This window comes from Alosa sapidissima, chromosome 9 (genome assembly GCF_018492685.1).
Source record: "Alosa sapidissima isolate fAloSap1 chromosome 9, fAloSap1.pri, whole genome shotgun sequence".
In the NCBI taxonomy this organism is placed as follows: domain Eukaryota; kingdom Metazoa; phylum Chordata; class Actinopteri; order Clupeiformes; family Clupeidae; genus Alosa; species Alosa sapidissima.
In genome coordinates, this window is record NC_055965.1 from 10,191,812 (window position 1) to 10,213,813 (window position 22,002).

At 41.7% G+C, this 22,002-nt stretch overlaps 2 protein-coding genes and 1 long non-coding RNA gene across 8 annotated transcripts in view; 1 reads left to right on the forward strand and 2 right to left on the reverse strand.

Moving 5' to 3' along the window:
- LOC121718004 (cyclin-dependent kinase 12-like) overlaps positions 1–3,277 on the reverse strand; it is a 10,937-nt gene extending 7,660 nt beyond the window's left edge. For 4 of the 6 annotated variants that reach the window (XR_006033837.1, XM_042102739.1, XM_042102736.1 and 1 more), the window contains exons 1-3: positions 2,353–3,277; positions 1,291–1,479; positions 525–713 (exon numbers count right to left, since the gene is read on the reverse strand). Coding sequence is in view for 5 of the 6 variants with exons in the window: in XM_042102739.1 (XP_041958673.1) it covers positions 525–713; positions 1,291–1,479; positions 2,353–2,784 (810 nt within the window). In the remaining variant the exon portion in view is untranslated. The remainder of the gene's footprint in view (positions 1–524; positions 714–1,290; positions 1,480–2,352) is intronic. The other 2 variants (XM_042102738.1, XM_042102737.1) reach the window with 2 other exon arrangements.
- Positions 1–9,368, forward strand: part of LOC121718033 — an 18,744-nt gene extending 9,376 nt beyond the window's left edge. The window contains exon 3 of the long non-coding RNA XR_006033841.1: positions 9,263–9,368. This is a non-coding gene — a long non-coding RNA (uncharacterized LOC121718033). The remainder of the gene's footprint in view (positions 1–9,262) is intronic.
- scrn2 (secernin 2) lies at positions 4,803–21,387 on the reverse strand. The gene is made up of 9 exons (XM_042102769.1): positions 21,259–21,387; positions 15,543–15,705; positions 14,024–14,205; positions 13,421–13,620; positions 10,959–11,174; positions 10,375–10,540; positions 7,869–8,049; positions 7,380–7,542; positions 4,803–5,240 (listed from the first exon to the last, which is right to left on the reverse strand). Exons 2-8 carry the CDS (start codon positions 15,702–15,704, stop codon positions 7,390–7,392), a joined length of 1,260 nt encoding a protein of 419 aa, XP_041958703.1. The 5' UTR covers position 15,705; positions 21,259–21,387; the 3' UTR covers positions 4,803–5,240; positions 7,380–7,389.
- Between the last annotated feature and the right edge of the window lie 615 nt (positions 21,388–22,002).

Below are 22,002 nucleotides of genomic sequence, written 5' to 3' on the forward strand. Positions count from 1 at the left end.
ACCCGAGCCCACGGCCCGGCCCAACACTTTTTTTTTTTCTTTTAACATGTGGGCCATTATAACTGACGTTCTCAACAACAATTCCAAGTTGTTTGAACTACAGAAATCTGTTTAGAGTTATCTTAGTGAATAATGCAACAAAAGAAGAAGCATGTAAATTACGTTATTTGTTTATTCAGAATGGAATGGATCTCAAATGGATCCGAATAAAGAAACGTAAACCACTTACAATGTAAAATAACCTTATGTCCCTGCAGCAAAATTCAAGGCATTTCTCTGTGAGGTATGCTTGAAGAAGTGCCGCTGATCTATAGGGAGACCCACCTCACCATTAGAAAACCGCTGATAGATGGGGAGACCCACCTCACCATTAGAAAACCGCTGATCTAGATCTATACTATCTCCTTTTCGGGTTTTACACGGGAAAGATGTTTTCATCCTTGCGCTATTGGTTGAAGACTTACCACAGTGACCAATCAATAACCAAGCCTAATTAATATTCATATTCAGTTTCCAAGACCAACCTTGTAACCTGGTGATGGCAGTGCATGCTCTGAGTGATGGTGAGGTCTCAAAGCTTCAACTTTATGTTCTGGGGTGAGGGTTGCATTGAAGTGTAATTGAGACGTCCGTTTTTCTTTCAAATCTCTCTGTAGGATTTCCGCATTTCTCTTCTCCACAAAACTTGTCATAAATGGAGCAGGATCTGAGGGCTAAAGACAGAAATAAAACATGCAGGTTTTTAATATTTTCTACCTTACGGGAGTTTTATTAGTCACTTAGTCGGAGGTATGACGTTATTGCATTAAAACTCATTTTCATTGGCTATTTTACTTAAAACAAGTATAAAACTAGAAATGCAATTCCGAGGAATTACACGAGGGGATGCAGTCTGCTGGTTAGGGTGTTGGTGGGGCTGTTGAGCTTGCTGCTAGCTGGTTGGTAGGGTAATTGTGATACCTGCAAAGGTGCTTTTGGAGAAACCAAATTTGAATCTTGTGTGACATGGCATTATTCAGATATCACACTCAAGGTGTTTTTGACCTTGACATTTGACCTTTAACCTCCAACTTCAACTCACTTCATCTTTGAGTCCATAAAAACACTCGTACCAAATTTGAAGCATGTACGTCAAGCCGTTCTGGAGATATAATGCTGAATGCATGAGATATGGCTGGGACTTTTATTTTGACACACAGGCTATTGTTGTGCTATTGGTTGGAGACTTCCCACAGTGACCAATCAATAACTAAGCCTAATTAATATTCATATTCAGTTTCCAAGACCAACCTTGTAACCTGGTGATGGCAGTGCATGCTCTGAGTGATGGTGAGGTCTCAAAGCTTCAACTTTATGTTCTGGGGTGAGGGTTGCATTGAAATCTGATTGAGACGTCCGTTTTTCTTTCGAATCTCTCTGTAAGATTTCAGCATTTCTCTTCTCCACAAAACTTTTCATAAACGGAGCAGGATCTGAGGGCTAAAGACAGAAGCTTTTAAAACATATAATAGTTTCAACCTTAAATTAATTTTAGGTATGAGGAATGAGCATCAAAACTCGTTTTCATTGTATAGGCTACTGTGCTTAAAGCAGGTATATTATAATATAAATGAATATAATATATGATATAAAAATTGTTTAGTACCTGAAATAAGCTATTGAATAATCATGCCAAGCATATTCATAAAAGAAGGCTTTTAATTGGGAGCACTATATTTCTTTGATGCCTGGAAGTATAATTTATGAAGAATGAATATAAATATTTACAATGTTTCAATCAAATGATTTTGAAACAATGTTTCAAAGATGAAGCATTGCAGATACAATTTTCTTCCCTTTGTTTGTATTTCTATTTTCTTTTTTAGAATAACTCAATTTTAATTTTATTTTCCATTGTAGGCTATTCCTTTCACTTAAATGAGACACGGATTACACTAAGGTATTTAAGATTCCAGATTTGGGAGTGCCTGGGACTTTTTGCTTTGTGATTGTGAAGTCAGGCACTGATGTTGGATGAGAGGGCCTGTCCCACAATCCCCGTTAGTTCATCCCAAAGATGTTTGATGGGGTTGAGGTCAGGCCAATGTTTTTATGTATATTCTTTATTTTAGGTGAGGCCCACTCATATCTTTCATCTCTTTTCAAGGGGCGCCCTGGGCTCACAAAAGTAAACACAATCCACACCCAGCCATGGAACCTACTTTGTGCACCCTAGGACTGTACCACGCTTGAATTCACTGAGCTCCTCAGGATCTAATCGTATTGAAGGAGGGTTACATTTAAAAGACCTTAATATTTAATGAGGGTTGTGTGGATTATATGTGACGGCAAAACAGGCGTAGGCCTACTCACTTCAAAGGCGGACACATGTGGCTGTGTCAGCTCATTCAGAATACTAATTTGTCTTTCTGTGAGATGGGGTGGCCTCTGTGGACAGTTATTGCTGGTGAGTAGTGAAGGTTTTTCATGTTGTGTGTCCGTCTCCATTTGACGGTTCCATTCTTCCTTGTCTACTTGATTATCATTTTCCCTCTGCAACGTCGTTCGTTGCAGTTCGTTCTTTTTTAAAGCGATTGATGCCTTCTTGCGAGCAATCTGTTCTTCAATTAAGTGCAACTCTCTCCTTTTTCTCGCAAGCTCTAAGTCTTCTGCGTCGCAAATGTACGAAGTGTCCCAAGTCATGACCGGTGGCGGTGAGCTGTGTTGCTGGAGGCGCGGAAGTGCATCTTTATCCTTGCACGTCTGCCCTCGTGCAATAGTCCAGTCATATTTCATAGACTCCATATGGACCAACCTAACGTGCAGGCGACAGCTGCCCTGAGAGGATACGCTTACGGCGATGCTTGGAACTGGAAAAGTGATGGGACTGAACAGTAGCCTAACTACGCCTTTACACACAATAACTCTCCATCTTTAGGGTAGCTCTCAAGGTGAATTTGAGCATACATATTGAGCGTAGATAGGCTATTAAACGTTCTACTGAGGTATTCGAATGGTCTACCTTGTTTTGGTCCATTTTTCTTACTTCTCCACTCCACATCATCAACAGGCCTGGTTGCTTGCTGGAAGGCTATCCAGCTCAAAAGCTTGACAAGTCAGTTTGATATTCCGACTATAAATTTAGCACATGGTTACGTTACCGTTTTCCACTAAATTGATCATTCATTGCAACAAGATTATTCCAAATGCCTCCTTTTAACGCATTTCGATCTAGACATTTGTCCCATTTTTGTTGTGGTCCTGTCTCTACGGTAGCGATCGAGTTGCACCGGCATGTAATAAGTCGTCGCTTCCCTCTAGTGGGTGGAAGAAGACATGCTCTCAAAAGAGCTAGCGGCCACTTCAATTAGGCCTTTGGGCGTTCCTCATGTCCGGAACCATACCTGTGTGGGCAGTTTCGAGTAAGTACATGTTAACAGTAGGCCTACCATGTCTGAGGATATTATTATGTGGACTTATGCATATTGTCTGTCTGTTATAGAAAAACGCTGTGGCAGACGCAGTGCTGCCAAATAGCCTAGATAATCAGTAGGCCCACGCCAATCAAACGGTTTGACATGTTCATAACAACTGATCGTTTTATAAAAGCATCAAATTTGGAAGAATCTCGAAGATCTGTGATCTGATCAGATTTAGAATCGTAGTCACCTTGGATTTGGCTCATGGTCCAACAAATAGCCTATGGATTTTATTAGGTGAAAAAGGATAGAAAACAGAAACCAACAACTATTAGGCCTACATATTTTACCATAAATCAATCCTTTTTTTTAAAAGTCAAAAGAAGCAGGTAATTTTGATATTGCTGTTGTATAATTGTATAGGGGCCGATGTGGCACAGCTGGCTATGTCACCCATACCACATTTAGGTCCATGGGGACCCAATTCGCCTCTCTTTCCCACTTGCTTTTTGTCACTTCACTGACAATTAAAGGTAGGCTACTGTATAAAAGCTCATATAGTGTATATATAATAATGTATATGTGAGTGGCCACACTGGAAAAAAAATACTCACAATCAGCTTATGTGAGAACAGCCATGTTCAATTAAGCTCACAGTATTTTAGTGACTGCTATTGCTGAAGCATCAGCCCTGGTGTGAAGCCCTCCTCGTGTGAAGACACAAAGTAAAGACAAGCGAGTTTACCTGTGCAAGTTCACAGAGCAAAGGGAACCGTCAAAGGCAACCAGTCCTATTGCCTGTCACACCTTAATGGGAAAAAAATGACATCAATATATATTGTGTGTTTGAATCCCCTTCCTTGTAGCATTCCTTTCTGCATTCCACAGTGGAGAGAAGTTCACCTGTTCTACATAACAATTATATTTCCTTTTATTCAATAATTTATATTATTAGCAGCAAACTTGAAGTTACTTTGAGGTTCATATACTGAAACTTGAGGTTTAAGATATTAAATTTACTTATTGTAGGTTTCTCACATACTGGAACTTCAAGATACATAGTTTCTGCTTTCAATCCTTTTTCACCTAACAAAACTTATATTTGTTGAAATGACATATTTAAAAATGGCTGCCATGGGCCCCAGGTGTCAAATCCAAGGGGCCTACAATTCTAAATGTAATCAGACCCCTTTTGTGAATTTTTTATACCAAATTGTAATGTTTTTATCATAGTGATCCTGAACTAATTTGATTATTAGTTGGTGACTGTCAGTTGGTTAGCTGTCAGACAAATTTCTTTGCATGTTTATGATAATAATGTGGCCTAAATTGGAATCACAAGTGAAATCTGTGATAACCATCTCACTGACAAAGAAGCACACAAAGTTGACTACACAAACACAATTTTTTGGTAGCCAGACCTTAAACTTTATTATTCATATCAACAGGACTCACAAAAGGGACTTGTTTTCTTCTGAGCCGATCCTCACTTGCAGCAACAACAAGCAGCGTGACTTTACAAATAGCATCACACAGATCTACATCCGCACACCTCTGGCAGACTATGACAAAACACACTCTCACTAATGTAGTGCACTGATGAACTGGCATCTCCTCCTCAACACCCCCCCCCCCCCCCCCCCCCTAACACCCAACCCTTTTGCATGGTAACCACATAGATGGTGCTCCCATCGAAATGACTACGGACAGTCGGCGATAATGAATGCATGGCATTGTGACACTATTACGAGCTAGGGAAATGGAAGAGACAGGAATGCTCATTCAGGGGTCACGGACCTTAGGGCTCAGGGATCAGCAGGTTCTCATGTCCTCGTCATGGAGCTGGGAAAGGTCAAAAGGTCAGGAGAGCATCATCAGATTTAAACTTTTCAATAATTCTGGTTAACTGGCCATCATGTCACAGTTACATCATCATTTGTGCATTCCCTTGTTATATATGTATCTATGTACAGTATGTATGTGTATGTGTATATATGTATGTATGTATGTGTGTGTGTGTGTGTGTGTGTATGTAATGTATGTATGTATGTATGTATGTGTGTGTGTGTGTGTGTGTGTGTATGTATGTATGTAACGTATTTTACATTATTACTAATGTCATTCGAATGTCTTTCATATGTCGTTCGTTGGTAAGAGTGGTCTAGAGCACTCTTAGAGCTCTTTTGGCTGCACCTTAGCAATGTTTCGGCTCTCGATGCTAGTCACCGCCACTGTAACCTACAGCAATCTAGAAATCTCTGTTGCGCATACAACTCATATGGCATATTACTGTTTTGGTTCGCCAATGGTTTTATGTAAGTAGGCTAATTAAGAAAATACGTTTCTGGAAATGTTTTCATACAAATAATAAAATGTGCACGCATTTGAAAATGATAAAATTTATGTTTATGTTTCTTTTATGTTTAATGTTAACTAACGGCACAAAATACTGAATTAAATGAGGCTACTGGTCAATCAGCTGTGATTAAAAATCAATTAAATACTATTATTCAAATAAGTTATTCATATGGAGTGATGAAGGATAACGTAGGCCTAATAGCGTGTCATGCCAACAGATTGTGGATTGCTTCCCCCTACAGACCTTGTGAAAACGTTGTTAATTAAGTGTAGATCATTTCATTTCTACTTTTTTATCGTATTCATTTAATAACTTCACCCATGTTGAAGTAGCATGAATGTTAGGCCTACCGGCGGCGATATTTGAGCAATGTTTCTTTTGTACAATGAACGCACTGCCTTTCATAGCACTGTCATGCCTCCACGTGAAGTGAAAAATCGATTTCTGAGCAATCAATGTCAACCAATTCAGCACCTTCAGGGTGGACAGTGCCTTGTACGTCGGAGGTAAGTAGCTTTTTGTAAGAAGACTCTTAAGGGACAGTTTGGGAACCAAGACTATAAAGGTAAACAACTTTGGTAAGGTTTACCTTTGGAGTTTTCATAGCTCGCTAAGAGTGAACGTTATCGGAAAACCGTTTTTTCCCTATCTGACAATGAATGGCATGATCTGGCAACAAACTGCAGAACCGTTTGTAAGTAAGACTACTGAAAACGTATACAGTAAATACAAACAATCCTGTCCGATCTCCTACAATCTCCCACATACAGCACTGTGTTACTTTTTTCTGCTGAAATTTAAATAAACTGCATCCTTTTGCATTTTCAATTCTAGAGTACAGAATTGTAAACTGATATATTGATAATATGGCTAAGTATTTTGAATCTTGTTCTTCGACAAAGGCACAAGGAGCTGCCATTCTGATGGCTTAGACATAATGATGAGTAAACAGTAAATACTATTGCCTTTGAGACCGCACTTTGGCAGGTACTCCACTGTGTGGTGCAGTTTGTTCAAACTGTTTCAAGAAATGCAATTGTCTTGTGCAAACATTACTGATGATTTAAGACATGCACCAAAGCAATTCAGACTGTCATTCATACCTACAGAGTAATGTATTGATATAAACGTCAACTACTGGCTTGTAAGACAATAAGGCCTCTACTATCAAGTCATTCTCTGCTAAGTGTAACCTGACCCTCTCCACAAAAGTGCTGTCTTTTGCCTCCTGTCTAACAAAGACATGTGTCTTTTACCTGTTTCTTCAACATGTAAAGAAGTGCATCTTACCCGTCACAAAAGGAGCTATCTTGTCTGTCTTACAGTGCATAAGGAGTGTCTTACCCATCATGTCATAACACAAGGAGGTATATTTGACATGTCTTATCACACATAAGGTGTCATTAACACGTCCTGTCTCACATACACACGTATCTTTTTACCTGTCCGGCCTCTCATATACGGAGGTGTCTTTTTACCTGTCCTGTCTCCCACATAAGGAGGGGTCATTTCAACTGTCCTGTCTCTTACATACTGTAAGGAGGTGTCTTTTTACCGGTCTTGTCAGACATAAGTAGGTGTCTTTTTACCTGTCCTGTCTCTCACATAAGGTGTCTTTTTACCTGTTCTGTCTCACTGGTAAAACTTCAGCTCTGTGTCGACACAGTCGAAGAAGAGATCTCCCAGCTCCTCGCCAGGAATCTCTCCTCGGAGCATGGCGGCGATGTCAATCAGACACTGAGATTCCAGGTAGCGAAGCGTCTCCATGAGGACCTCTCCAGCTTGCTGCAAAAACAGAGAGGAAGGCCAGAGTCTGACACACGGGAGCCAAGAGAGCGTTGCCAGCTAAATATTGTGTGTCAAAGCAGGAACACTGAAGAACTCAAACTAGAAGGAACACTGAAGGTTCATTTTTATGGCTTCGACCTCCAGCTAACCTCTGGCAAGATTTCAAAACACCACTTTTAAGTTTCAGAGATAACCATCTGAAATATTGACGCTTTGAATGTTCCTTCAAGTGGTCGCGTGCAATCTCATGTGTTATTATTAAAATGCCCATTTAAGATGTCAGTGTGTGGCTTTCCACTTCTACCATGGATGTTCTCACGCACCGGGTTCTTCTCGATGGTGTGCTGTGCTTCCTGGTGAGCTTTGTACAGATCGTGCTGCCGGTCGACGCGGCTCTGGAACCGCGGCTGTTTCTTGGCTGGGTCGTCGGGGCCGTACTGAGGCGAGACGACCCTGGTGACCGGGATCATCAGCTCCGAGAAGATGAAAGGCTTAAACACGGACCTGTGGGCAGAGGAAGTCGGAAGAGGCACTCGTCAGGATGGTTAGGAGTTATAGGAAAATGACGAAAATAAAGTACAAAGGACATGTGGAATGGTGAGACTTTTGTGATGGAGGTTATCAAGAATTTTGGGCAGAGTTGAAAGAAGTAGTCTTACTGGAGTTAGAAGCATAGTTAAAATAATCAAGAAAGGGAGGCCCAAACGAGGCCCTAATGGCCTTCAGTGATCTCAAGCCTCATCTCTCTAGTTGACCTAAGCCTAAGGACTTGCTGTTTTCATATAGAAAATGGGTCGGGGACCTGGAGCTCGCGAGCCACCACTGGCTTTCTTTTGCTGCAAGGCCGAGGCTCTCGGACGAAATGGGTTGGTGAAAAACAAACAAAAAACAACTTGCAATCAAGGGATAAGCCTAGGCCTAGTAGAAGGCTTAAATAACAGTCATACTAACAGTATATTAAAATGACAAGGTTGAGGCTTTGTGGCAAATACGTAGGTCTATCTGAATAATTTAATTGAACTTTCCACCTCACTTGACTCCGTAAGCGTAGCCTGCCCAATATTGTTATATTCGCGGCTCGTAGCCATGTCAATATCTAACAAAATCACAGATTTCCCTCCATTTCCGTTAACATTGATGTGTGCACTCATAGGCTAGATAAGAAAAATGTTGAAAAGGAAAACGTTCAAATCACTGAATGATCAGCTAGAAGGAATCGCACATCAGCTTGCAAGCGAACACAAGGCTGAAATGGGAACGCTTCCATCCGAAGACAAATTGATTTTGATGAACTGCCCGCTACATATCCCGTTACACTGCAACGAGTTAGTAGACCTATCGCTGTGTTAACCATGTTCAGTTCCACTTATGCATGTGAGATATCTTTCTCAGATATAAAAATATAAAGACAAACCTGCACTCGCGTTTAAATGATGAAACCCTGAATGCTTGCATGAAACTTCACCTCACTGAATATGAGCCAGACTACAAGGCCATCAGCAAGTCTATGCAGCACCAGAAGTCGCATTAATCTCTGGTAGGCCTAATGTTCAATTTCGCCAATGACATGTCAACGATAATTGAGTGTTGTGTTAACTTTGATGTTAGCGTACTTTGCATAGACTACCAAAGGACACTGGGAAAATAGGGGGTGGTGTTTAGCCTATATGGGAAGCCTAGAAAGGCCTATAGGCTCATTCCCATTTACATATCCAAGTTAAATATCCAAACTTTTTCCTGTAACTGTCTTTATGTGGCTCATCTGAGATTTAAAAAAAAAAATGTGGCTCTCCAAGCAAAAAAGGGTTCCCGACCCCTGACATAGAACATAGTTTGCGATGTCTGCCATATTTCCAGGTTTATATCTGAGTATTCCTAAAGTTATTTTGGTCAATCAGTTATCTGCCCCATCCTTATCTATTTGTATTTTGTATATGGAATGGAATGACTGACCAAAGGCATTGTTGCTGTGAAAGCTTGAAACATGTTCATCCCTTTTTCACCCACCCAGCCCAGGGTTACACTGCAGCAGCAACAACAGCTCCTGTAGGGGCTACCTAACTCTCACATCTCACCAGTGTCCGGTAGTCAGACCTTTGAGTGTCCACCAGTTGCTAATTACAGCCTAGACAACCAGGTGATGGTCCTCTGAAGCCTACAAAGCCTATCAGATTGTCATTTCTGCAGGGGGCAATAAAAAAAAAAAAACATATGCCCCATAACTAGCCATTATGCTAAGCCTCTGTCCCTGAGGGGCAGAACAGACCTGAGGAGTGGAGGGCAATAAAGTTGTAATACACATGAAGGAGCAGCGGAGGTAATAAACCTGAATGCCCAAACTAATGTGTCCCAGGCTCCGTAGATGCTTATCAGCTCCTGAGGCCATGTTTGGAGGATGGAAACGCAGCGTTAATGTGCTGATGCCTCGCACTAGGACTCATGCAAGCTGCTGATAATGTGCACTAGCCAATTAAAGCATGTAGCGCTAGTGGTCTACGGGGCTAATAATTAGGCTGGCAATCGGAATCGGATTGCCAATTTGAACCCCAGATGGTCACTTGATGTTGTGCATCGTGCCCTCAATTGGACAAGGCACTGCATCTGCATTGTCTGAGTCCACTCAGCTGTAAAATGGGGACCAGCTTCGGCTGGTTACCTGCGATGGACTTGCGATGGACTTCCCTCCTGTCCAGGGGGAATCTACGGCTCTCATCCTCTTAGCACCACAGCAACTGGACGTAAACACCGGCCCCGTTAGCCACTGTGGCTAGGAAAGGATTAAGTAACGTTGCAGTAAACGTTCATGTAAAAGATGGTGGGACCCCCTACCTGGAGGGGTCCGGGGTGGCAGTTAAGAAGTGTACGCAGGGGTATGCCGGGTCGCGGGGCAGAATGGACACCATGCTGCCCGTGGTGCAGAAGCCACCGGAGTCCATGCAGATGCCGCTGGGCTTGTCCCTCAGGATGGTCATCATCACCTCAGCCGTGACCGAGCCTGGAGGACACATCGAGGAGGAGGGGGAGGAAGATGGAGAGGAAGAAGAAGAGAAAAGAAGTCCTAAGACAGTTCACACCATTGAACAAAACCTATGCTTTGTAACATATGAAAAGAACAAACATATATGTATAATTTTCCTTCCCCGACCACTGTGTGAGGCCCCCTTACCATCTTGTCCTTTAGGCTACATAACTGACAACTGCTTGCTGACTTCTAATGGTTTAACTGGTCACCAACACCACCAATCTGTCGTTAGAGACTCACACATTCTGTGCATGCTTGCTTTTACCCCCACTCTCACACAAGTACAGAAAACATCATTCACGTAAATAATCAAAAATATAGAAAACATCCGATCGTTGGCATAGCCTCCCTTGCCTTTGACCCTTTGACCTTTCCTGGCCTCGGAGCTCACCGTCGTGCTGACGCAGGAGCTCGGTGCCGCCGCGGTAGCGCTGTTTAGCCAGCTCCATGCGTGCGGGCGGGTTGTCGGGGCTGAAGGTGGCGTTGAAGCTGAAGGGCTCCTGGCCGTCCCACCACCCCTGTGCCTGGGCCACGGAGCGCAGGTCCGGGTGCTCCAGAGAGATCTCCGTGTCTATCGTCAGCTGGTTGGAGATGTTCTTCACCCCGGCTGCTCACGGACATACAGGCAATACACATACACACACACACACACACACACACACACATTCACATATTAACACATATATCCACATACACACACATACAAAATGCATACCGTACATAAATGGATACATCCACACAGAGGGAAACAAATGCACTCACATGCACACACAAACGCCTACATACCCCCACAAACAACACAAAGGAGACATGCTAAACAATCGCAATCGGATTCCTGTAACTGCCCAAAGTGTCATTTTATTTTCTCTTATAGACAGACTCATAGTGAACCAACTTCACATAACTTACAGTCTTTTAGTACCTTGAGCTTTCACATGAAAGACATTTTAATCTGCCAGCACATGATGGCAGACAGATGAAATCCACTTGTGTGTGCATTTCAATAACTTCAATTTTTTTTTTAAAAATGTGGATATTTGTCCAATGGACTCCCAATGGACTACTTTGGTGCTTCAAACTTTAGTATCCGCACATGGACAACGAATGCAGAGCCTTTGGGAGGAGAAGACTACAACACAGGAACGAGGAGCAAACATCAAACGGGGCATGTGACTACATGCAGCAACACATGCTCCGGGTGTCTTTGATCTGGTTTAAGTCTGCGCTTTGTGTGAAGTACCTGGATCTGTTAGTCTGCGCATACAAGTGCTGAAATCCAAAAGCCACTGTACTAAAATTGCTTTTTGTTCAAAGCATTGGAGACAAATACTTTCAGTCTCTCTCAGATTTGCAGGATTTTTTTCAGTTGTTCATGTATGTTTTCTATAAGCAGAGTAGAGCAGAGCAGAGTACATTTCTTAAAAAACAAAAACACACCAAAGAATACAACATGGAAAACACCTAATGTCACTCACGAAAAGATCATTCAAAGACATCTTTTTATTCTCATATAAACATTAACGTACAGACTGCATAAATTAACGATGACATCCTGTTATGCATAATTTTGCAATTTGAAATAGTTTTTCAGGACAATGTATTTTAGAAATTGTTAATATGTAGGACATGGATATATATGTATATACGACATATGAAAAATGTAGGCTCTGTGGTATTTAGTATATGTATGTAGTATGCTTTGTATTTTTGTTACTATTGAACTATAAACCTTTATAAACCTTTTTTACAAACAAACACACACACACACAGACACACACATATATATATACCGGTATATATATATTTATATATATATATATATATATAAACACACAAATAATCCGAACAATATATATATAATACTATATATTTAATATTTAATAATTTTGTTTACACTGACTCGACATATAGGAAGAAATAATAAAAAAAGCAATGTCTCCATCTAAAGAATCCAAGTAATGAGAAGTATGCCTGATGAACTACATTTGCAGTATGTGTGCTTATTATTCAATACCGGTACTTCACTGACATCTTCAAAACAAACCTGGTAAAAAACATGCAAGGATGTGATACTGTTTCACCTCATTTCCAACAACAGGCCCTAACTCCCCTATACCCCAGGGAAAACCATTAGAGTGTGTTCCCAGGCACAACATAACACCTACGGTTTATCTTCGGAATACCACTGTGGCTTATCCCAGGAAAACAACCTTGTTTGTGATTTAATGGTACAAAGAAGTAATTGTGTGCACATCCCACCTTCTGGCAGGTGCAGGAAAATTAAACTTGTTTAAGTGAAAAGGTGTAATATCTGCAACACTGCTTTAAACTCTCATATTTAATGTAAGAGGATAGGCAACGTTTCGACCCTGCTGGGTCTTCTTCAGGCAAAATCATTAAATATGGGAGTTTAAAGCAGTGTTGCGGACATTACATCTTTTCACTTGTGATTTAATCGTAACCAGAATGTCATATCAGCATACTGTACATGTGTAACCATAAAAAAAACTCCTATTGCACTTGTGATCTGTTATACGACCTTGGAGTTTTCCTGGGAGTCATGGGAAATTCAAATTACTGGAAAAAGTAGTTAAAAAGTAATTTGGCAAGATAATATTTGTTAGATGTTATATGTAACACATGATTAGATAAATTAAAACAGATTTAAACATTTTTTTTTCTTTCAAACCTCACAAATGTGTTTGGATATGGTGGAAAGCATAACCTCAGCGTTGCTGAAGTAAACACCCACCCACACACCACACACACACACACACACACACACACACACCCACCACACCCACACCTCCCCACACACACAGCGGCTGTGTTTATCTGAACAGCTGTGCTCACCTGTGACCTGCTGCGCTGCCCAGAGCTTGCCACCGGTCTCCAACACCCATGCCTCGGAGCGGTCCACCAGCAGGAAGGTGTTGTGGTAGCTGAAGGGCTCAGGCTCCTCCCTGCAGGGTCCACCCTGGCCATGCTGCTCCAGGAGCCCTGTGATTACATCCAGCGCTGCCCGGGCACTGCACCCACGCTCCAGGCCCAGTCTGCCCACAGGCCGGGGGGGGGGGGGGGGGGGGTTATAGTGGAGGGGGCACAGAGTCAATAACCATGTATGCATTATTTAAGTGAAACTTGTGCATTATTTGAGTGTAACTTGTTGCTCATGTTACAAAATATTTAAAAATACTATATTATAAATAATATTGAATATTTTGACATTTACATCCTTTTTGGCTTAGTAAAATATATTTTTTTGATTTAATCTATTATCTTTTCACACAGAACCTATTCCATACGTGCCGGTAATAAACAGAACATTACGTCAGTTGCCAGACCAATACCACGTGTCCATGGATGGCAGCACAGCCATTTCCTTCCCTTTTAGCAAACTGCTCATAGCAGCAAACCAATCAAACCACAGACGAGCACCCTGCCCAGCCCACTCACCGGACCAGGTCCATGCCCAGGAGAGCCTCTCCGTCTCCCACCGGCTCTTTCGTCCACACGGCCTCGTTACCGATGCAAACGCCGTGCTCGTTGGCCCCCATCTCCGCACCCCACAGCCAGGCGGGTCGACTCAAGACCACGGCATGAGTGCGTTCCACCTGGGGGATGGAGATATACGTGCACTGCAGAGAATGGAAGAAGAGAGAGAGAGAGAGACACACAGGGATAGAGGGAGAGAGAGAGAGACACGCAGGGATAGAGGGAGAGAGAGAGAGAGAGACACACGCAGGGATAGAGGGAGAGAGAGAGAGACACGCAGGGATAGAGGGAGAGAGAGAGAGAGACACACGCAGGGATAGAGGGAGAGAGAGAGAGAGAGACACGCAGGGATAGAGGGAGAGAGAGAGAGAGACACACGCAGGGATAGAGGGAGAGAGAGACACACGCAGGGATAGAGGGAGAGAGAGAGAGAGACACACGCAGGGATAGAGGGAGAGAGAGAGAGAGACACACGCAGGGATAGAGGGAGAGAGAGAGAGAGACACAGGGATAGAGGGAGAGAGAGAGAGAGAGACACACGCAGGGATAGAGGGAGAGAGAGAGAGACACACGCAGGGATAGAGGGAGAGAGAGAGAAAATAAAAGGTGAGAGGCAGAGCGAGAGAGAGAAAGATAGAGAGGCAGGCAGTGAGAGTGAGAGAAAAAACAAGAGGAAAGAGAGAGATTGACAGAGGTCAAGTAAGAGAGAGGAAAACAGAGACAGACAGAGAAAGAGAGAGAGAGAGAGATTTAGGGCATCCTGTTAACAGTGGCGGAACTCCAAATGATCACTGCTGGCTCCTGGCCAGAGGCCACCTGGACTGATGAGTGGCAAGAGTGGGACAGTGGAAACAAATACGTGGGAATGTGGGGAACCTGAGGAATTACATCAAAGCCCACTCATGTGCACTGAGAGGGAGAGAAATGAAATGTGTTAATGATGAAATATTTTATTACCTACTTGTTGCTAATAAAAAATGTCTTGCTCTGTTAAGGAACCATAGGCCTGTTAAAGCAAACTGTGCAGTAAGACCAATCTAAATGAATCACTATGGGTGCATTTTTTTCCCATTATAACATAACACCATAGGGCATTTATTTATAGAAATGGGTCTATAAAGCAAATGTGAGGCCTACTTTAACAGTGACACCTAAAGGGGAAATTTTGTAGAAAATCTCAAGGAATATGCCCACACTGGTTTTTTTAGAGTATTACCAGAAGTGACGTTTGGAGCCTCACACTCTTCATCAGTACTAGTGTGTGGTGATAGCCTATTCCTTGAGATTTTCTAAGGCAATACTTTTTATCCAGCACCTGTTTTTGGATGTGCGCACGTAACGTTTTTGGATTACAGAGCATTTCTTGAACATATTTGACACAACATAAGGCAATTTTGGCTAAACTGGAACTAAAGCTGTGATTGTAAAAACGGGGTCTGAATGAAAACTACCCCGAGAAGAGAACAGTCGGAAGTATTACCTCCACCGAGGCACCAGGAGGGTGGGAAGCGGCAGGATAGTAAACGACCTCCTGGACCTCGTCTCGGGGACGGTCCGAGTTCTTGCCGAATATCACGTGGTCATCTTGGGAGCCGGGGGGCAGTGATACGAAACAGTCGCATGACCGAGGCGGCTCAGCCATCCTGAGTGAGAGAATAAGTAACTTATTTCAGAATCTATGTTACAGTAGGCTAACATCGACTCTCAATAATGTGAGTCTAACTGATCTACATAGCTCGCATGCAAAAAAAAAAAAAAACAGACTTGAGGAATGACTTTTAATGAAAATATAGCCTCCACTTTGGAAAGCTAAACAGCCATTTACTCAGAGTTTCAGTATGCTTTTATATTTTCAATTAAATGTCAAATGGAACAACCAAATGATTACAGCAATCCTCTGTGACAAATGAGACAGCCTACCTGAAAATATTCAATAGGCCTACATTTGACCATGAGGCAAGGGCGTAGGTTTAGTCTCAGCTTCGGTGGGGACACATCCCCAACACAACAATACCAACATTATTGTTTCAATACCAATACTAAGTGAAGAATCTCGATTTCAATACTTTTACGATTTTTTAAAATTTGCTTTGGTTTGTGTGATTTGTGAGATCATTCACATCAGTGGCAATCATAGAATTTGATTGACCCTCCACACACACACATACACACACATAGAAAGTGATGGTTGTCATCAGTGTTGGGCAAGTTACTTCAAAATCGTAATGTATTATGTATTACTCTTTACTGTCATTTCAAAGTAATTTGTTACATTATAATATTACTGTATCTGAATTGTAAGGCATTACACTACTATTGTATTACTTTTACCAAAATATCTAGAAATATGGATTTGGAATTCTAAATGCAGTTTATTATGCTCAATGCAGCTCATTGCACTTCTAATGGACGGCGATGTGGTAAAACATAATGAATGACCTAGGCTTAAGGCTAACAACAGTAGAATGCAATAGGCGCAGTGATGGCTCATGATGCAATACAAGGAACAATCATAGCCAGAATTTTGTTAAAAGCAGACCGAAAAGCAGTCGAAGTCTGGTCAATTGTGATAGAAATGCTGTAACTTTAGGCTTAGGTCTACTCATTAAAATCAACAGAGAGCCCACTACCTGTATATTGTATAACCCAAAACTTAGGGGCCGTTTATACAAGAACGATTGCGAAGGAAGACGACAAAATATTTTATCATAAGTGCCTTTCGTTTACACGGCGACCCCGCCATCGGGGCTTGAAGACGCAAAAATCTGAAGACTCCTTCCAGAGTGTAGAGTTTTGAAGACGACCCGGGTTGCGTCTCCGTCTAAACGGCTAAACCAAAGATCCTTGATTACCTCTCTGGCTAAACTGTCAAATTAGAATGTCTGCGCGTGACGTACCGGGGTTCTATCACACCACCACCCAGCGGTCTGGGTGGATTGGATTGCATATCCAATCGAATATCACATACTCTTGCGTCTTCATATAAACAAAGATTTCCCCCTGAGAATGCTCGTCTAAACGCGAATAAAAAACGTATAAACGTAGCCTTAAAGACATGTCAAGATAGGCTACACAGTGCCGCTGCTGGCCATTTTGGTGCCCTAACTGGTGAAATACAGTATTAACCTAAGTATGTCATCATATGGCCAACTATAAAGATGTAATCTGCCTGTTCTCAGGGATGGGTAGTATTTCTGAAACATGTAATATGTATTTCAAATACAAAATATTTTGTCATTTGTATTTTATTGGGTTGAAGGAAATGGCTCTGTATTTTGTATCAAAATACTTTATTGGTGTGTATTTTTGTATTTTAAAAATACTGCAAAATACTATATGTGCAAAACACTAAAAAAGTAGATACTACACACAGGTGTAATGAATAATTGGTAATTAGGCAACAATGGTTTATGTTTATCGCAATCAGCTAATGTGAGAACAGCTGTGTTCAACGACACTCACAGCTTTTCAGTGACGGCTATTGCTGAAGCATCAGCTCTGGTCTGAAGTATAAGTAAGTATATAAGTATAAGTATACTGTATATACTCTTTTGATCCCGTGAGGGAAATTTGGTCTCTGCATTTATCCCAATCCGTGAAACACACTCAGCACACAGTGAACACACAGTGAGGTGAAGCACATACTAATCCCGGCGCAGTGAGCTGCCTGCAACAACAGTGGCGCTTGGGGAGCAGTGAGGGGTTAGGTGCCTTGCTCAAGGGCACTTCAGCCATGCATACTGGTCGGGGTTCAAACCGGCAACCCTCCGGTTACAAGTCCGAAGAGCTAACCAGTAGGCCACGGCTGCCCTGAAGCACTGGTGTGAAGTCGTACACAAGTAAAGATGAGCAAGTTTACCTGTGCAACTTCACATAAGGACACCGACAAAGGCAACAATGTCCTATTGTCGCATGCCAATCTTTAACAGAAAAAATGTCAGATATCTCAATGAACCACAATGACATCAATAGATGGTAAGGTGTTGAGTGTGTTTGAATTCCCTTCCTTGTAGCATCCTTATCTGCATTCCACAGTGGGGAGAAGTTCACCTTGTTTAATTAAATAACAATTATATTTCCTTATTAGCTGCATACTTGAGGTTGGAGATATTAAGGCACGTCAAGTTTCTCACATACTGGAACTTCAAGATACATAGCGTTATGATTTTCTTATTCTTATTCTGCACGCATAGCCTACTTTAAAATGCAATTAGGTCACGAAGACAGTCTGAAACATTGCAAGCTCTGTATGGAGTTGCTTGAGTAGGCTAGCCTACCTGGGTCATTTGGATCAGCCGGGCGGACCGGTTACGTTATGTTGTTATGAGTGCGAGTCAGTCGAATCAGCCGGCTACATGAGTGGATCTGTAGACGAGCGAGTAGCCTAGTTTCTACTTGTGTCAAGGTGATAATAATAATAGGCCTAATGAGAATAGTAGTAGTAGTAGTAATAATAATAATAATAACAATAATAATAATTTATTCACTGCAGGGCATTTCTACGTTCCTGTATCTATGTCTACATTGAAAGTCAATTGCTTAGGCTAGGTTAAGACAATAAATAAACAGTCTGGCTCAAACTGCTTTCTTTCCCGTGAGTGGGTGGAGGTTTTGATGCTATTATATTAGGCTATTTTATATTATATTATATTATATTATATTATATTATATTATATTATATTAGGCTACCTAACAGTATAGCCATGATTAATAGTAATATTAGTTGCCTAGTATTAGCAGCCTATAATACTTATTAGAATAGATTCCTAGTAGCCTACTATTAGTAGTAGTGGTAATAAACATTGTAGCAGAGTAGCATTAGACCTAGGCAAACTTTTCTATTGTTAACAAAACAACAACAAATAATTAATTATTATAATATAGGCTACCCTCTCTGTCAATAAGATCAAAGTTTCTGAACATGAGCACCAAAAAGATGAACAATGTGTGGATGCACTTTGACCAGGAGAGCAAAACTCTAAAGGCTAAATGCAAGTGCTGCAAAAACCTGGTTTCAAATCATGGAGGATCCACATCCAACATGAGAAGGCACTTAAAGGAGAATTCCGGTGTGATATTGACCTAAAGTGTATTGAAACATGATACCGAGTGTGAACGTATGTCTCATAGCCCATCTCGACTTGTCCCCTGCACTCCAAAATCTGGCGCTAGTTAGCCGATGCTACCAACAACTTTTTCAGTAGTGGTGCTTCGGCATCGGGCTAGCCATGCAAATAAATCACTGTTTTACACCCATTTACGAGGCTCAATGTATCTCCACACTTCATTGGTAGACTTCCTAGGGCCCTGACATTTAAAACGAGACATTGAGAACTTTGAAAAAGCACTGGTAGTTTACTTACAAGACGATTTATACAGACAGTATCTTCACGAAGTTTAACGTTTGCAGCCATCTTGAATTTAGTCACGATAAGTCGAGCAACGAGTAAGAATGAACAGGTATGATAAGGGATCAGATTCCAAAAATAATTCAGTGGAAATGCATGGATTCCAGTTTCTTCCAGTAGCAGCAACTGGAATCCATGCATTTCCACTGAATTATTTTTGGAATCTGATCCCTTATCATAGCTGTTAATTCTTACTCGTTGCTCGACTTATCGTGACTAAATTCAAGATGGCTGCAAACGCTAAACTTCGTGAAGATACTGTCTGTATAAATCGTCTTGTAAGTAAACTACCAGTGCTTTTTCAAAGTTCTCAATGTCTCGTTTTAAATGTCAGGGCCCTCGGAAGTCTACCAATGAAGTGTGGAGATACATTGAGCCTCAGTAAATGGGTGTAAAACAGTGATTTATTTGCATGGCTAGCCCGATGCCGAAGCACCACTATTGAAAAAGATGTTGGTAGCATCGGCTAACTAGCGCCAGATTTTGGAGTGCAGGGGACAAGCCGAGATGGGCTATGAGACATACGTTCACACTCGGTATCATGTTTTGATACACTTTAGGTCAATATCACACCGGAATTCTCCTTTAACGAAATTAAGCACCCCATGGCACTGCTTGAACGTAGGACTGAATTTCTTTGCGATTTAGCAATACTGACTCAAGTGACTCAAGTGACTCGTTCAACCCGGATCAGTTTAGTGAGTGACTCAGAATAACCTGGACCCTTAAAAGGAATCGAGTTTGACAGGCCTACTTGACTGCCGGTGCAAAGTAGCCTGTGCATTGGCACTCTCCATGCGTGTAGCGTGCGTGTCAGATAACCCTTCCCCCTCCCCCTCGGTTTTTCAGCCAATCAAATGACGTTTCTAGTACTGTCGTGCTGGCTGTCGGAATGATCAGCAGCACAAATAAGTTCGCTAAAATATTGGTGGGGACAATTTTGTCATCTTAAAATTTTGATTAGGACGAGTCCTTAGCGTCCCACCCTAAATCTACGCCCATGCCATGAGGTATTTTCAAAGCTTGTTCTAAATATTCTAAATGTGTTTTATCACAAACAATCCAGTTTGTTTAATTCCCTTACTGTATTTTATCTAGTCTATTTATTGATAAGGTTAATAAAGAAGACACTGATGAATTGCATGCTGCGCGAGCAGAGCTTGCCTACACGCCCAGCTTCGCAGAGACGAAGTTGCGTGTAGCATACTGCAACCTGCTAGTACCTCCCTAGTTCTATTATCAACACTAGACAGTTTCTGTTGGACACCAAGACGAACTCTCTGTAGTTCAGCAAATGAGTAAGCCCGGGTAAACTGAACGAATGAATCGCCACAAGAAGACGACTGCCACTAGCTAACTCCGGCTACTTTCAAGATGGGTGTTAAAATAGGAATTAACCACAGTTGCACAATGCTCTACTACTACGAGGCTTATCGGTTGGACGTAGCCTAATCTCTTGCAATCCTAATGACACAAGACGAGCACTTCGCGTGTCTTATAATCAGTGACAACACGTATTCTCTCTTGAATTTAGTAAAATACACTATCTCCCTCAAAAGGCTGTGACATTATCCACGCACTTCGGATGAACTCTGCATATATTGACATATCTTGCCAAGACACGGCCTACGATAACGGTCTCTTTTGCTGGGAAGATGACAGGCGGATCGAGCCATAGGCTACAAGATGTTGTGTTGATAATGCATACAGTTTGACTGTCAGCACTTCCTGGTGTACACGCGCGCAATCAAATACATATGTAACATTTTAATTCTGCAAAATTGTTACCTTTCTTTCGCTCAGAACCGGACCGCAAGCCTGTACGGAAGCAGGTTGCAGCGGCGACGTCACGTGACTGCACCCAAAGACAACCCAGTGTTCTATTGGTCTTCTCTGATTTAGCTATCTCGTGTAATGTAAAAGGTGTAACGTCCAGTAAAGTAGCCTAGGCTAGGCAACAAGGTGGCAGTCCAGTAAATATAGGCCTGGGTTGCGAGGTTAAAGTAGTCAGGAAAGAGAAAACTCAAGTCTAATTGCATAAAAAGGAAATCTCAGCATAGGTTACTGCCATGACAGGCTTATAGGCTACCAGATATAGGCTAGACATGAAAATAAACTTGGAAAGAATTTATTAAAAATGTTTCTATTCAAGAACGTTTCTGTTCAAGAGTTTCTTATTAAAAATATTCAGATGTCTAACAACAACAACAACAACAACAACAACATACTGGTGTAGCCTATACTAATTTTATGGGTTACAGCTCCACAGTGATTTCCCCCTGTAAACTGACATGGATTTAATTCAGAAGACCTTTGGCCCAACAACTCCCCAAAAATAAATGATTACACTAGAAATAGCCTAACTCCATAGACGGAACACAGATTTGTGTATCATACGTTTCTTATCTCTTGTTCTCTTTCTCTCTCATCAATTATCTCATGTCACTCACAACCCCTGCTGATGTAAAACTATTGCCTAGAGTAGCATATTCACACAAGCTCCATGTCCAGCAGCTACAATAGGGTCCCCCA